The sequence below is a fragment of the Telopea speciosissima genome, chromosome 1, assembly GCF_018873765.1.
Source record: "Telopea speciosissima isolate NSW1024214 ecotype Mountain lineage chromosome 1, Tspe_v1, whole genome shotgun sequence".
Lineage (NCBI taxonomy): Eukaryota > Viridiplantae > Streptophyta > Magnoliopsida > Proteales > Proteaceae > Telopea > Telopea speciosissima.
In genome coordinates, this window is record NC_057916.1 from 73,010,833 (window position 1) to 73,029,262 (window position 18,430).

Consider the following 18,430-nt stretch of genomic DNA (forward strand, 5'->3'; position numbering starts at 1 on the left):
GAGATGCTGAGTCATTATATCTAGAAGATACATCAATTGTTAAATCAACTAAAGACTTTTATTTTTATTTTTTTAAGAGGGGGGGGGGAGACAACTAGATAATTAATTGATATATAAGATCCATACAAGCTACTACAAGGAATCAACTAAGGATAACTCATAACTGACACAATTCCATGAGCTACATGCATGAATCAACAACCTAAAAACATAAGACAACTTAATGGATTTAAAATCAACCACTCACCATAAAGGATGGGAAAATGGAGCTTTGCCAGAAAGACTTAAATCCATTAAGTTTTCTTATGTTTTTTAGGTGTAGAGTGCAAGGTCAGATAACCTTGGTGTAGGAATGGCTATAAGTTATCTTCTTTAGTTCCATACCAAACTTATCTGACATATCAAGCTCCACACCATTTGGCAATTCCCAATTGAAAGAATGCACAAGTGATCCCAATAAGTATGGCATCATTCTCTCTGCCATAGGGATTCCAACACATACTCTTCTTCCAACCGCAAAAGGAATATAACGAAAATCTTTGCCACTATAATCAAATCCATCATGGTTTTTCAAGAACCTCTCTGGTTGGAACTCCAAGGGGTTTTTCCAAGCCAATGGATCTCTCTGAATTGTCCATGCATTCACCACAATTTTGGAGCCTTTGGGAATCATAAAACCACCCATAGTGCATGACACGGTTGGGCATCGAGGAACCAAGAAAGGAGCAGGTGGATGCAATCGTAGGGTTTGTTAGAACAATCAAGGGTTTTGTCAAACCCGAATCCATCCCCATACAGAGATCTAGAACACGATTGAATCAAAAAGAGCAGGGAAAGTAAGGTGTACCTGGTACCACGTTTGTTGATGTAGAAGAGATAAGAATATATCCACGAACAGTAGCAATCTGTCAAATGATGTTTGCAAACGACCGCGATGGGGATCTTCTACAGTCTCCTAGACTCTCCCACTGAGTTCTCTCTCTTGTGGAGAAAAGAGAAAAGAGAATAGAATAGTGACTGCAGGGACCCCATCATTAGTATTTATAATACTCCCCAAACCCTAACCCACTTCCATAATGGGTCAGGCCGGTCCGATCCGGTCCATCTTAATAAAATAGTAGCAAGCCATGTCAGCCCTTGTATTTCTTGATCCCCATCAATGATCGACCCGATAATTAATTACGCCCACAAGTCGCATTTGAAAAATTCCTAACAATCTCCCACTTGGGCTAGATTAATTATAAGGTCATCATTATTAGATGTGGCCATGGAATCTCAATACAACAATAATGCTACTAAACTTTGATCCAGTTAGCAAATACATCGATGTCGAGCAATAGCAGAAAATACACCTCAACATATGGCATATCATTTTCTGTCAACTACAAACAAAGATTTACTTACTAACATGAACCGCCTTGAGATAATTTTGTACAAGGAATGTCGTACACGTTTGTGATCACATAAATATCATCATCATTCCTTGTGGGTCCTTGAACGTATCATGAGCATCGTACGACTCATATATTACCTTTGAACATCGTCATATTCGTCGGCAATCGATCGACTTGGTTTACCACCAATCGAACATCCATAGCTAAAAATAGTTGAACGACTTGGCTCGTCGCCAATCGAACATCCTTAGACCAAAATGGCCTTCAACATATCAAACAACATATGTATGCATGCAACTGCTATTCATCACATCAAACGGAAGCATTATAATTAAAACGAAACATATATCCTTCAAGTACTCTCACTCAACAAGCATATCAAATAAAATAATATAAAACTCCCACTAATTAAGCAGAAACAAACAAATCATCAAAGGTCTAAAAATAAACATTCAACTAAAAGTGCTTGCATGAAATATTTTAATTCAACTAAAAATTCATTCCCCCTTTTTGCCATCTTCTGCATTGTCCTTCTTTTCCAGCCAGGCTTTCCGTGCATTACAGTCTCTTTTCATGTGTCCCTTCTAATCACACCAGTAGCATGAAATTTCACCAACGCTCCTCCTTTCTTTATTGTGTGGATGATACTTACCTTTCTTAAAAAATCTCGGATTCCCTTTCTTTGTTCCACTTCCAGATGTTCCTTTGTTCTCAGTCAGGTTCGCACTCTCAATAGTCTTCTTCTTCGTGTTTCCTTCTTCTTGGGCACAGATAGATATCAGTTCTTTCATGGTCCATTTGTCATTCTGAGCAGCATTTGCAGACTTTATATTCGCATACACATCTGGGAGAGATTTAAGTGCAAGATGCACCAAAAGTTCTTCTTCTATAGGCATCCCAAGATCCCTCAACTTGTTCGCAGTGGAAGCCATCTTCAATAAATGCTCTTTGATACTCTCAGTACCATCGAATACAGCCGACGTAATCTGATTCATCAGATCCCCTTTCTCAGCCTTCTGAGACACCTCAAAAATAACCTTTATCTCACTCAAAAACTCTGTGGTAGTGCTTTTCACTTCAACACTGTCACGCAACGACTTAGGAATGGATTTTTTCATAACCAGTATACACTTCCAATTAGTTGTCACCCACTTTTCCATCTTAATTCTCTCAGCATTTGTACTCGCATCCGTCAGATCAGCAGGTTTTGGTTCTCGAAGAGCCATATCAAGATCAAGCAGTCCCAGATTAATTTCTAGGTCCTCTATCCACCTCTTGTAATTGTTCCCAGAAAGAACATGAATAGATGCCAAAAGACTATTTGGGACAGACATCCTGTGGGAGAAAATTCATTCATGCAAATAAACAGTGATATATATACATTCCAACAATAATATGATCATATTAAATTAGCTAGCAAATGCAAATAATTCATACAAACTACTAGCAAACACAAACAATGATCATCATCACATTGTATTTTGCCCTCTCAGGTCAAATGCACATGTCTTTATCGCACCGCAAGTACCGCAAGATAGCAATAACTTAAAAAAATCTCCCTCCACCTTTGGGTGATAGAGAAACCCCTAGGTTATGCACTTTAATTTTATAATAATTTATCGCACTGTAATTACCGCGAGATGTTGATGACTTTCAAAAATTTTCCTCCACCTTTAGGCGGTAAGAAAACCCCTAGGCCAAGCATCCCAAATTCTTTGAGTACACTATCTTTGGGTGGACACACTGCCTTTCTGTGAAAAGATCAGTAATTTTCAGAAATCTCAGTACCTTTGGGCGTCTGGAACCCTTAGACTACTATCCCTTCCAATATATGTGCATGTCACCTCGTCAATCTTTGGCAACATCGCCTTTGGGCTAATGTCACCTATTCCGTTGCCTTGACAGAACCATAAACGGATTCAATGGGCCACTTTGGTGGATCACCATTTTACCTTCTCACAATTCCTCAACCTGATATGCAACAATATATGTGGAAGTAAACACATTGATCATCCATAATGTGTGGTGACATGCACATTCATCGTCCAAGTGGCAGTGGTCAACCAAAAATAGTCCAAATATGTTCAAAGTAGCATAATTGTCCAAAACAGATTCCTGGAAGTATTAAACATCCCAATACCAGGTACCAACAGGTTGATTTTAAAAATTCGAACAAGAGAAGACCAATCGGAGCCCAAATCGATGCTCCACACCCATTAAACCATGCATTTAAGATTATTGGAAAACACAAAAACTACCAAAACTATGGTCTCTATTTATACAAAATATGCCAATTGCATATTAAAATAAAGAGCACAAAAAAATAGACACACCAGAAGAAACCGTGCCTCAAAATTCATCCAAATGAACCCACACGGTCCATTTGAAGTTTTCTGGTCATTTTCCCCCTTTTTTTTTTTTAAAGTCGAACTGGACTGGTTTAAACCAATCCGAGCCGGAACGAATGAGCCAAACAAGACCGAACCCAGTTCGCTTGAATCGGACTGCCGACCTACCTACCTGGGTCAAAATTTGGGTAAAAAAATGGGTCACTTCTCGGGTCTCGGGTCGGGTCACAGTTGGTCGGGTCAGTAATCTTTGACCGGGTCTCTGTTGACCGGGTCGGGTCAGCTCTGATCGGGTCAAACATGACCCGCAAGCAACCGCTGATGTCAGCCCTATGACGTCAGATGATGTCATAATCGCTACGATTAATTTTAAAAAAAAAAAAAAAAAAACCGTGGCCGGCGCGTGGATCTCACTCGCGCCTTTGGCTAGTGTGTGCCGACGCGTCTGGCCACCAGCGATGACTATCCACACATCGCCGCGATCGTCTCGACGAGCACTACGTACTCATATAAAAATTTTTTATTTTCGCCGGTGGAAAAATCCGGCAGTGGCTAAAACGTACAGTTTTGCCAAAAATCTGGTAAAAAAAAATAATCTATTTTTCCGTGGTAAAAAACTCGATTCATGTTCTTAAACTGACAATCAATTGATCCTAGGTTTGTATGGATGGCTCTGATACTACTTGTTAGAACAATCAAGGGTTTTGTCAAACCCAATCCATCCCCATACAGAGATCTAGAACACAATTGAATCAAAAAGAGCAGGGAAAGTAAGGTGTACCTGGTACCACGTTTGTTGATGTAGAAGAGATAAGAATATATCCACGAACAGTAGCAATCTGTCAAATGATGTTTGCAAACGACCGCGATGGGGATCTTCTACAGTCTCCTAGACTCTCCCACTGAGTTCTTTTTCTTCTGAAGAAAAGAGAAAAGAGAATAGAATAGTGACTGCAGTGACCCCATCATTAGTATTTATAATACTCCCCAAACCCTAATCCACTTCCACAATGGGCCAGGCCAGTCCGGTCCATCTCAATAAAATAGTAGCAAGCCATGTCAGCCCTTGTATTTCTTGATCCCCATCAATGATCGACCCAATAATTAATTAAGCCCACACGTCGCATTTGGAAAATTCTTAATAGGGTTTCTTTCAACACTGCATTTATATAATGTAATTTTGGCAAATGAGAGTCTTCCACCATGTTTCCCAACCCCACAACTTGTTCTAGTTCCTCTTGGGCTTTCTTCATTGTATGTGGATTCTTCATTCACTCTGCCAATGCCCATTCCACTGAGTCCCAGCCACCATCATGTCCTGTAAATTACATTAAGCAAGTTAGTCATGTTCAAAAATATTATCAAGGAGAGGAATATATAGGTAAACCGCCCGTATGTGGTAAGCTAGCGAGCAGTACCAATGGTGGTGCGGTACATGACATTATACAAGAAGGATAGGGGTCATTTCAAAGAGGGAAGAGTGAGAGAGAGAGAACACGGGTGTTAACTTGCAGTATACGGGTGGATTTTCCAATGTCCTATATAAATATAAATAGACATTTCTTATAGGAAAAAAGTTTTTCTACACTCATCCTAGGGTCCAAAAATATTCCACTAGTGTTAGATGAAGTCGATAATATCCTCTCCTATTGCGCGATAACCTCATCCTCCCATTCGAAAGCCGCAATGGAGAGATTACCCTTCACCATAGCTTAAGAAAAACTTTGTCATTTTCTATATTTGTTTCCTTCATACATGCATCATGTATGCTAAAAGGATCAGATTTTCAAACCTCGTTTTTGGAATCAGCCATAAAAGGATGTAGATTCTCAACCCCCGGATCCAGATCTTCTGTGGTGCGCTGCCCGTAGCGCCGCAAAAGATCTGAATTGCATCCCCCCTCCCTTTTTTTTGGTACTGATTTTCAAACCCCATGGCCAAGATATACAATACTTTGTAAATCAAAATTAGCAAAGATTCTTTACTTCTTATCCATCTTGATTCTGGTTTTAACCAGGGCTTCATGAATTTGAAATTGGATCTGTGAATAGGCCGATTCGAGGTATTGGCCATGACTGATCCTGATTTTCACATATCCAACATCGCCGATTCATACCCAAAAACCCTAAAAATTTCTTGTTTTTAAATCTAAAGACCAATTCTTGGGTTCTTGAGCACTAATTTGGGCTGACTTGGAATCGCCAATGACCGATTCTATCCCCGATTCCGTATTTTAAAACCCTTGGAGAAAAAAAGTAAGCACAGGAGATAAAAGTAAATTTTGAATGATACAACAGAAGACGTGTACTTACGAAGAACAACGCTTTGATGTGGGTGATGGTTAGGGGAGTCTTAGGATCTCTTTTTGTCTGGAGCTGCAACAGTAGCTGTAGCGGATCCTCCTCTCCCTCCTTGATTTTGCTTCCGGCTTGTTGCAGCAGTCGTTGATCAATGACGGAATCCAATAACCGATCAAACCACGACATCACCTTCTTCACCCTTCGCCCAACATCTTGTAAATCAAACCTCGCAAGTACCGAAAAAATATTCGAAATGTTAGGCACCCCAAGAAGCTCCACCACTTTATCCATAACCTACCGGAGTTCAGCGGTGGCGCGTAGCCTCTCCTCCCCCTTAAGCGTTGTCGCATCGTCAGTAGCATTTCCTCCCCACAACATACTCGTTGTGACGTTAAAAGTGGTCAAGAACATCTGTTCACGGACGTCGATTGGGACACCAGTACTAGAATAAACATGGCCCACCATGTGACGAATCTCTTTCAGTCTTTGTCCGCAGTGAGCCTCTAATTTCTTCAAGTGTAACATATCGGAAACGTAAACCCTTCGAAGCATACGCCAATGGTCACCGTAGGGTGACCAGAGTATGTCCATTCCTCCGTATGTGGCAAGGTTCTAAAACTCGGGTTTCGACCAGCCAGAAAACGAGTTCATCTCGGTTTCCATCATATCTCGGTCGAAACTTGAGACTTTCTTCAGGGTAACTCGAACCTTGGTTTCGAGACTCAAAAGTTGGTTTTTTGCTCTGATTCTTGTTGTGCTGCCTATTTTTTACATTTTAAACTCAATCCATGCATTAGTTTCACATAGAGAACATTAAAAATATTACTTGTGGTTTTGATCCAAGTTTGATACTGTATATTGTTCTTGGACATGGTATCAAATAAGGTTTGACCGGAACATAACTCCTTCAATATAAATGAGATTTAAGCAATCTTGGATTTGTTAGAAAGATTTGTTTTGATAGTTTTCCAATAAGTCCAAGATTGCTTAAATCTGATTTATATTGAAACAGTTATGTATCAGTCAAACTTAATTTGGTGTGCGCGAATGCTGTGAAAATCACTCTGAATGAAAATATTTTTTTGAACATCAAAGCAAATGAATATTTTACCGCACTTTTGGTTTTTAGCAATGTTTTGCCATATTGACATTTATGGAATTTTTAGATTTGAGAAAAACCCCAGCATTAGAAAGTTGAAAATCGCACTTACTGTTGAAAATCCAGTTTTTGTTCTTGACCTGAGGGGTTGACTTTTTTTTCTTTTGAAATTTGATTTTTTAACTATTTTTATTGGATTCAAATAGGGGGTATTTGTTTATTTATAAATAATATCTTAAGTAAATGAAGATATTAGACATAACTAAGTGTCTGTCCTGGTTTCTGGTAGTTTCTAGCATAAATACCTGTCTGTCCAAGTTTCGAACCAAGTTTCTCCTAGTTTCGATGGGCATGTGTCGAAACCACCAAAATATGGTCGAAACTGGTCGAAACCATCGAATCCAGGGATTTTATAAAATCCCCCTTCAACTCGTCTCAAAAACCTAGGAAATCGAGTTAACTCGATAGTTTCGACAGGTTTCAATCGAGTTTTTGTTCCATGGTGGCAATGACTCCAGTTGTCACAATGTCACGATTGGCGAATATGGCATCTTGATCTTTCATGATCTCTTTGGCGAGTGACGATGAGGTGATGACGATACAGAGTTTGCTACCTAGTTGTAGCTTAAAGATAGGACCATAGGTATGAGCAAGATCGAGGAAGATACGGTGGAGCTCGGTGCCGAGGAGGGGGAGGTAACCGATTACTGGTAAGCCTCGTGGTCCAGGAGGAAATGGTATTTCCTTGACCTTCTTCTTCCTTGACGACTTGAAAACCCATATCGCGGCTAACAATAGGAAAATCGGCAGCACATGAGTTTGGTAATTAAGGTCATTCTTCCACCATTGCCAAGCATTGGAAGCTGAAAGAACCACCATTTTCCTTCTTTCTAGAGTGGAGAGTGGAGACCAGGCAACGCAGAGCACGAGCGGCACCACTTTATATTCCAGAATCCAGATTCTATATGGGATTTCATTAATGTTTTTTTTGTGGGTAAAATTTCATTAATGTGATGCAGCCAGGGTCTACTTGTTTGGACCAATCGTTGAAGATCGAGGGAACACAACCTCCAACGAGTAACGGTTCTTTGTAGATAAAATTCAAATAATAGGAAATTAACTTTTAATGGAGAGATTCTAGGCTAACATAATGGGATCTTTATCGAATTCTCTCGATCAATTACACTACCCATACTTGATGTCAAGTACTTCTAACAGAGGAGGTAGAAATGATTATCCTACCCCCTGCCCAAACACACTGTTCGAGGTGAGGTCTACGTAAGGTCCACCTCCCTCTATTAGATGTAGTTGACGTCAAGTACGGACAGTGTAATTGAGAGGATAAAAATTCAACATAATGTTACTAAAGATAAAAAATTAACTAAAATAAAATAAAAAAGGTCATTAATGCGCTCACTCATTATCTATGGAATCTTCAGCTCACGGAATTCTCTGTCATAAAACACAGAGAAACTAATGAGAAATCTTCACGGATTTTTATCCTCACTTGACCTCTTTGGATCAGACAATTGGAAGTGGGAGAATAATTCCAATTTAGGAGTTAAGTGTCCAGATGATAAACACAGGGTGGACCTTGTTGCAATGGTAACTGGTAAGGTTGTTTCATTTAAAGGGTGTCAATCGGTTCAGTATTCGGTATTTGGCACGGTACACTATACATTCATCTCATATCGTATAGAATATTGGATCGGTATAGGTATCTCATATCGATACCATATCTTATCTATTCGGTAGAAGTCGGTACAGGTATTTGGTACGATATGGTTCATTTTTACCATTTTGTCCATACTTATACCATATTGAAAACCAACTTGGTATAGGTATCGCATACCGATACCATATTGAATTTATTTGGTATAGTATCGGTATTGGTACATGGTATCTGGTATGCGGTATGAGTTGACACCCTTACTCCATTGTGTTCAAGTGGTCATAGGTTTGATTCTCTGCAAACAACCTCTTTGTGAAGCAGGGGTAAGGCTATGTACATTATGACCCTCACCAAACCCCGCAATAGCGGGAGCCTCGTGCACTAGGTACGCCCTTTTGAACCCAGATGATAAACCTTGAAGGCTTGAATGTTCTTCACCTTTGGGAAAGGTTGTACATAGAAGAATATCCACCACTCTTACCTTTTTTTGTTAATACTAATTGCGTTATTGGCACCTTATTTAACTTCTGGTGATTAATTAAAATGTTAATAAGTAATAAATTTTTTTTTTTGGTTCCAGTTTTAGAAATATCAAAATACTACCAAATCTGTAATAAGAAAAGAAAAAGAGAGTGCCATCCGGACGTACAGCGCATGCCACCACTACACCCCCTTGGAACTCCAAAAATGATTAGCGGTGCGACGGTCATTTTGCGTGCCCCTATGTCAAGGTGCAGGGGTGGTGTGTGTAGCGCGACCAAGTGGCATTTTTTCTCCCTTAAGAAAAACTTCTAAATCTTTGAAACATGATTTATTTATCATAAGAAACTAATTCTTACAAGTCCATTAATAAAGAAACCGAAATGTATTAATTCCTGGTAAGTAGGTTTTCTTCCCCTCCCCCCCCCCCCCCAGTTGCAAGTACAATAGCAGGTTTACTGTGATTTATCGATTAAGAAATAGAACCAATAATTTAGAAATTTTTGTTTGTTTAAATAATGGTACACCCTTATTTATTTTGCAAATGATCACCAACAACAAAAGTTGTCTATCACAAATGTATAGTCATAATGCTTAACATATATATATATATATATATAGATATGGTCATAAGGTCCATACCTTTTTTATCAACATAATGAGCTTGAGAAATTATTTTAAATTATCTTCTGAGAATTTTAATTTCTAAAATAATATCACCCTTTCCCATGTTTTTTAAGGCTTCGGGAGGTTTTTTGTTGTTTTCACAACATCTTGTTTAATACCCATTATGAACATATACAAACTTTTTTCATTGTTAGACCATATATTGGTGCACCAAATTCATGGTGGCGAGTTTTGTACGAAAGAGATGCTCAACACAGAATCTACTTCATGTAATGGAGAATATATATGAGAGTGGGTTTGTATATGAATAGATGAAATCTGGATTCGGTGGCATGTTTTGTTAATAATTTACATTATATATTTTTTAATAATTATTAATTGTTAGTAATAATTATTTTTTAAATAAATTTGATATATTTTTTATTAGTCCAATCAATGGTATAGATTCTCTTTATACGTAATTACAACAGTCTATGGTGGCGATAGTAATTTTTACCATGCTATGAGTATTGTCACATGATATTGTTTAAGTGCACTGACCTGAGCATAATTAACTAGTATTACCAAATTCTATCTATTGGTGTGGATTACTACGGAGAGTATCGACCAAGGATAAATATGTCAAAAAAAATCAATTTTTTTTGAAATCGAGAGCTTTTATATATATATATTTTTTCTTTAAGGGGGAACTGGGGAGGGGGGAAAGCCAGGAGACTCGAACTCGAGACCTCCTTGTGAGCATGGGCATGCAGCACACCACAACTCACCAACTGTGCTAAACAGCTGTTTTTGAGGAAGACAAAGATAAATCTATCCGATGCAAACTGGTACAAATTGATCCAGATCATATTTGTAAGCCTACTGATGTATGTGCTTTCTTAAGCCTTCTAAATGTATAAGAAAAACATGAGCAATAATGGGCATGAAGAAGAATCCAAAGTCCAAACAATGGGAGAAGGGCTCGGCTTGGGATCATGTTTTTAAAAATTGGTATTGGTATTGATATTGATATTGGTATTGATGTCAGTCTAGAACTCAGTATGAGTCAATATTGATATTGATACAAATACAAATCGATTGGTTCTAATTTTTGGAAGATTTTGCTCTTATCACAAACTTTTACATTGATATAGTATCAATCGATTAGTGATACCAGCTAATCTGATACTAATATTTGAAATCATGGTAATTGATACCATGTTAACTTGGGAAACTAATCCACACTCTCAATTGAGGGGTAGTTGTGTTTATATAGAATGCAAAAGATTACAAGAGATCTCTCTGATTTAGGAAGCTCCAAAGTAGATATAGAAATACAATATACATAGTGAAGAATAGGAAAGACACTATTGTCAACATTGGCAAATGGGTCTATTCCAGAGAGTTTTGCAAGCTTGAATAATCTCCGTTTGCTCAACCTCATGTACAATGACATGAGGGGATCTGTTCCTCTGGGGGTAAAAGAGTTTTTCCTGGTCGTGTGGCCTTGGTCTTCAATTTTTATCCTCTCAAGTGCAGTGCACTATCTAGTGCATCGGATGGTGCACCCTACTTGAGACTTTGATTTTTATCCTCTCAAGTGCAGTGACCACCGTCCGATGCACTGGGTAGTGCACTGCACTTGAGAGGATGAAAATCCCCCAGCCCTGGCCTTGTGAAATAAAAAATCTCATTCATATTGATGCCTACGCACATGAAGAAAGGCTAACAAATATGGCCACAAAAATTAGAAGATGGAATTTTTAAGAAAGGCCAACAAGTATGACTAAAAAAATCGATAGTAAGAAGGGGAAATTTTCACAACTTTTCAAGGTTGTGTAATGAGCTTGAGAATTTATTTTATATTGTCTTTTGAGAATTTTAATTTCTAAAATAATAATATTAGCCTTTCCTATGTTTTTTTAAGGATTTAGGAGGTTCTTTGTTGTTTTCACAACATCTTGTCTTGTGCCCATTATCAACATATAAAAACACATTTTCCAATGCTGGATTATATATCGATGCGTTAGCTAGATTCATGGTGTCTAGTTTTTTACGAAAGAGATGCTCAACACAGAATCTACTTCATGTAATGGAGATATCTGAGAGTGGAATTGTATATGATCGAATAGATGAAATCTGGATTCAGTGACATGTTTTGTCAATAATTTATAGGGAAAATTATGCATACATCCCCTGCACTTTGCCTTAAGTGCAAATTGACCCAAGGTTACAAAAATCGAATGTGTACGTCCCCTGAACTTTTCAAAACATGCAAAACTAACAGTCTGTTAGTCATACTATGTTAGGTGATGACGTGGGGTTTAAAGTGGACATGAAAAAACCTTTTTACCCTTTCAAAACAAGACCCTTTTCCAAGCCAGAGATCATATCGTCTTCCCCAAAACACAAATTACCAAAGTAGAGATTATCGCTCTATCCTATTCATTTCCCTTTTGGGTTGTCATCGATCCTACAAAGTGAAACTAAGGTTTTTCAACCTTACTGGTAGTGAGTAAAAGGTGCGAGTAATTCATCGTTCGTGCAAGTGTTGAGCGAACGCTACAATGAATCCCTACGTTGCTTTTCTGCGGAAGAACTAAGTATTATAGGCCGTATTGCTCATGTGGTACTCAAGGTAATTATTCTTCCTTTCCAATAGTTGGAAATCTTGATTATAAGCTACACCAACATGAAGACTGATCATAGGGGTTTACTCAAATTGAAATTGAAATTGAAATCCATTGGTGAGTATCCAAACTAATGTGACAATAGTGGGCACCATATCACTCATAAAGTTGTCATTTGTTCATTGGTGGGAGCTATAGAGTGTTGATGACTGTTCCAAAGAGCTTTCTTAGCTAGGTAATAAGTCATAGATTGCAAAGTTTCAGCTTTCTTAAATACATACAATGATTCATTTATAATTACATAATGGATGATAGAAATGGACACAAAATAAAAAGTATAAAACACTGATAGGAATGTATAAAACAACCCAGACAAGTTCTACCCTAAAAGAGAACAAGACATGCATTTATAGATTACATATAAACTAGGGTTTTAATTGTAGAGTGAGAGGTCAGATAACCTAGGTGATGGGATGGCAATAAGGGGTGTTGCCTTCTTTAATTCCAAACCAAACTTATCTGACATATCAAGTTCATCCACTACTCCATTTGGCAATTTCCATTGGAATGAATGCAAAATTGATGCCAATAGGTATGGTACCATTCTTTCTGCCATAGGGATTCCTACACAAACCCTTCTCCCTGATCCAAATGGAATATATCGAAAATCATTGCCACTAAAATCAAATTCATCACCATCTGAACTCAAGAACCTCTCCGGCTGGAACTCCAAGGGGTTGTCCCAAGACATAGGATCCCTCTGTATAGCCCATGCATTCACTATAACTTTGGAACCCTTTGGAATCATAAAGCCACCTATGGTGCAGGATTCACTTGGGCATCGAGGAATCAAGAAAGGACCAGGTGGGTGCAGACGTAGGACTTCCTTCACCACTCCATACAAGTAATGTAACTTAGGTAAATGAGACTCTTCCACCATATTGTTCAACCCCACTACCTCTTCTAGCTCTTCTTGAGCTTTCCTCATTGTATGTGGTTGTTTCAATAGCTCAGCCAGTGCCCACTCCACTGTGGTTGATGTTGTTTCAGTACCACCCACCATTATGTCCTGTGAATAACAATTAGTGAGTTAGAAGTGCCTAGTTTAATTTCATCAAGTAAATAGTACGTAATAAAATATAAATCATCCATGTTAGAAAAACAACGCCCAAAATAGCGATTTTGCAGAAGAAAAACGAAGAGAAAGAGAAGAACAAGCGCACAAGACAAGATTTACGTGGTTCACCTCTAAGAAGGAATGCTACATCTATGGCCGAGTGATAGAATGATTGCACTGCTTCTGTGAAGCAAATTACAAACCCTCACTATCACATCTTTCAAAGAGATAACAATATTATATTAAAAAAAAAACCCTAACTCAAAAAGTATAGAACTACCCCTAAAGACCCACCCAGTCTGGTTTGGACTTGAATTAACATAGGTTGAAATTAATACATATCAAATTGAAGGGATCTTTATCATCTCCATTTATCTACCCCTCCATTTCATCTCATAGGGGGCGGAAATGACCACCCTACCCCCTGCCTGAATATACTGCCCGGGTGGGGTCCACTCCCCCCTATTTGAAGATCTCAACAAGAGGTACCATACCAAGAATAAGGTGAAACGGCCCGCCGAAGAATCACCACAATACTTTCTCTGGACTACACCAATAACAACCCATTATAGGGAAACCAAAACCTAATAACCTCGAATATGCAAACATGACAGCTAAGATACCTTAGTAATCCAAGGCAAGGGGGGGGGGGGTGTTGTATCTAAGCTGATTGATTGGGAGAAAGGTACCATACCAAGAATAAAGCCTTGATGTGGGAGATGGTAAGGCTAGGGGTGGTATTGTTGGGCACTCCTTCCTTTGCCTTGAGGTTTAGCTGCTGTACTAAGACCTGCAAGAGATCTTTGGCTTGTTTATTACCATCCTCATTACCACCGTCTCGCCGCAGGCTCCCTCTTTCTCTTTTTAGTCGTTGTTCGATAACGGAATCCAACATCCGATCGAACCACGAAATCGTCTTCTTCATCTGCCGCCCAATACCTTGGATATCAAGCCAAGCCAGCGCCGGGAAAAGATCCGAAATATTAGGCTCCCCAAGAAGCAACAACACTCTATCCGTTACTCGCCGGACTTCAGCGGTGGCGCGCCGCCTCTCCTCCCCTTCAAGTGTATCACCACCCCACAACATGCTAGTTACAACATTGAAGCTAGTGAGAAACATCTGCTCCCCAACATCGATCAGGGAACCAGCCTTGGAATAGAGTTGGTTCACCATATAGCGGACCTCTCTCCGCCGAAGCCAATATAGGGCTTCAAGTCTCCTATGATTAAGCATCTCCGAGACACAGATCTTACGAAGCATACGCCAATGGTCACCGTATGGTGACCAAACCATGTTAACACCACCGTAAGCGGCAATTGCCCCCACCGCCAGCACGTCATGGTTGGCGAATATTGTGTCGTGATCTTTAAGGATCTCCTTTGCCAGTGATGGTGACGTCACCACGATGCACAGCTTGCCACCTAGTCGAAGTTTCATGATGGGTCCATATGTCTCAGCAAACTTAGCGAAACTACGGTGGAGTTCGGTGCCGATGAAGGGGAGGTTTCCGACTATCGGCAGGCCTCGTGGCCCTGGAGGCAGTGGCGTTCTCTCTCTCCTTGACCAGCGTGAGACTGTTACTACGACGGTGACCATCACCAGAAAGATCGTTAGCATGTGGGTGGACTGGTAGATCTCGCTCCCCCACTGCCACCACCATTGTGCCAAAGCATAAGAAACATCAGAAACTTTGGAGATCGGAGACATGGCTCAGAAATTCACACTAACTGATTTGAATAGCTCAGTTGCAGGGAAAGTTAACAACAACTGAAGAAGAGAAAGCAATAATATCATAAGTAGAGTATTAATGCTTATCATAAGTAAGAGGGAGACTAGTTCTTTGAGAAGAGACATGAAGGGTCCAGGGCAGGGAAGGAACTCTAAAACCCCGTCACATCTGACAACTGAAGGTAGATAGTGGACTAATGTCAATAAGTCGATCTCAAACTGTCGAAAAGATTCTCTGAGCCACTTTATTGTTAATAAGGAGAAAGGATAGGGTATGGCCAGGATCTGCTGTGTGCATCGTGCGGAGCAGCAGCGTCCATGTGTGCACAGTGGAGTATTAATGCTTATCATAAGTAAGAGGGAGACTAGTTGTTTGAGAAGAGACATGAAGGGTCCAGGGCAGGGAAGGAACCCTAAAACCCCGTCACATCTGACAACTGAAGGTAGATAGTGGACTAATGCCAATAAATCTCAAACTGTCGAAAAGATTCTCTGAGCCACCTTATCGTTAATAAGGAGAAAGGATAGGGTATGACCAGGATCTTTATCGCCCCCAGTATTGGGGGCACTGCTGTGTGCATCGTGCCGAGCAGTAGCGGCCATGTGCGCACAGTGGGGCCCGCTGTGCACACATGGACGCTGCTGTGCCGCACGATGCGCGCAGCAGCGCCCCCAGTACTGGGGGCGATAGTTTTCCGTCTGGCCAGCCTTAGTTGGGTAGTTTTATTGACTAATGTCTACAAAGTTTTTTTCCACCCATTGAGGATGGTTGACCCATCATCCTAGGGTTTACAAACCCTTCTTAGAATTTTACTATGTTCCAAAATACTCTTTCGATACCTATTCCTGCTCGTCGGTGAATGTGATCTCATTCACCATGGGTGGAGGGAAACACAGTCCTAATTTCTTTATGGGAAGTAGTTTTCTATCTGTGAGTGTGGCATACACCAACACTCCCATTTGTCTCTCTCTCTCTCTCTCTCCTCCTCAAAACAAGGGGGCAAATGTGTCTTTTCATTTGGGGAGGAGAGAGATAGACTCATGGGAGTACTAGCGTAGGCCACACTCCCGGACAGAGTTCTTTTTTCCTTTCTTTATGTTCTTTGTTTCAGATCATTGTGTCCTTGCTTTTGAATATTTCTCTTTTCTATTTTTTTTTCTTTCAAAAACTTAATTCATTTTCAAGCTGAATGGTATAAATATTCTGAGTGTTTTTTTTTTAGAATCTAAATGGAATAGTATTATTTTTGATAATTTGAATGGTAAACTTGCTAATCTTATGCGATTTTGCTGTACCTAGAATATAAATTTTTTTAGTAATAATTTTTAGGGCGAAATTGAAGTTCTCTGTGCAGCAGCGCAGGCTGCGCCCAAACACATGGGCTCCCCATTCAGGGGGATAGGGTGGTCATTTTGCCCACCCTTATGTGTTTGGGTGCAGCCTGTGCTACTGCACAGAAAACATTTGGCCTTTTTTTTTTTTTTTTTTTTCGTACAATTTGGCCTATTTTTTAACTTAAAAAATTTTCACTTTAAAAAATATCATTATTTAGACTCTCTTGCTCCTACATCTTTTGTGTTTTCTCAATTGTCCGAGGTGTCTTATCAAATCTATTGCTTGTTGGAAGCTAAGGGCATTTTTTTTTATTTTTTATTTTTAACTTTATGGTGTATTGGGGATATATGATAGGAATACAAAGTCTTTTCATGTTGTTGCTAAGAGTAATCTCAAGAACGAATAATGATGGTGTTAAAGTTTATGGCTTGCCCACTATTGCTAATTTGTTTCCTCAACATCTCAGTTCTATCTCTAACACTAATAATCCTTTGCACCCTTCTTTTATTGAAAATTTGTTTAATCCGATTATTTTTGTTAAAGAGAATGACTTTTTTTGTTCTTTGCTTTCTGAAGAGGAGGTAATTAATGGATGTTCTTTTCAGTATTGGGGCCCTTTCGACCAAAAAAAAAAAAAGAAGTATTGGGGCCCTTAAAGCTTGGGGTAATGATGGCATTCAGGCCTTTTTCTTCCAATAAAATTGGGATATTATTAAATGTCATGTGATGTGTATTGTACATAATTTCTTTGCGAATTTTAATCTTCCTTTTGATCTCAACCACTTCTTTATATTCCCTAAGAAAGATAATGCAATAAAAGGGAATGATTTTAGGCTCATAAGCCTTTGTATGGTCTCTTCTAAAATAATCACTATTGTTGCTCAGATTACTGATTTTATTACTCTCACTTAACTAGCTACTTGCTCAGTTCTTAGCTCACACTAGTGTTGCTCAGATTACCAACTATAGCATTGGAAAGCCCACCTCAAAGTCCGCTCTAACTCTCTTTCTTGCTCAACCCTTAGTTTGTGGTATACAGGTCTCCCCCATACGTGGCAGTTCAAATTCTAGTAGCAACATCATGCATGTTTTACTAGATAAGAATGTACTGAAATCACCAAAGGAATACAAGGAGAAACCTTGTAACTCCATCTTGTTTCGATCGGCCCAGAATGTACCAGCCTATACAATCTCCATCAGTGCCTTTGATTGTTCTAGAGAGAACGATAATAATATCCTATAAACATGGCTTTCAACAATAACATTTCCCTTGCATGTGAGGGAGTTCTATGACAACCATATATTATTTATGACTTTGTTATCGGATGAAGGCCTCATACTCTAGCTCCCTATCTTTATAGGATTGTGATGCATGTTTGAAGTAGGCAATGGTTATTTGTAAGCTCTGTGATGAATCCATTGGCATATTAGCAGAGCTTTAATCTCTATTCTTGGCCTTATAGTCTTTGGTTTAAAAAGTTATCCAAATTTTAATTTAAAATGTAAAATTAAAGGATTGAGTTTCCCTTCACTCCTTCACCATGGACATCGGTACCATCATATTGCCAAAAGGGTAGGTAATTTTGACTTCTTCAATACGAGGTGCGAATGTGATAATGACTTATGACTATGTTTGGGTGCCAAGAAAAGAAAAAATATAATGATTCAAAAAACATAATGATGCAAATGATTGATTTATGTATCTATCTCTCTCTTCAA

At 39.2% G+C, this 18,430-nt stretch overlaps 1 protein-coding gene and 1 pseudogene across 1 annotated transcript; both read right to left on the reverse strand.

Moving 5' to 3' along the window:
* Positions 1–312: 312 nt before the first annotated feature.
* LOC122654279 lies at positions 313–8,020 on the reverse strand (annotated as a pseudogene).
* Positions 8,021–12,953: 4,933 nt separating this feature from the next.
* Positions 12,954–15,354, reverse strand: LOC122654285 (geraniol 8-hydroxylase-like). Its single transcript, XM_043848306.1, has 2 exons — positions 14,341–15,354; positions 12,954–13,598 (listed from the first exon to the last, which is right to left on the reverse strand). Exons 1-2 carry the CDS (start codon positions 15,352–15,354, stop codon positions 12,963–12,965), a joined length of 1,650 nt encoding a protein of 549 aa, XP_043704241.1. The 3' UTR covers positions 12,954–12,962.
* Between the last annotated feature and the right edge of the window lie 3,076 nt (positions 15,355–18,430).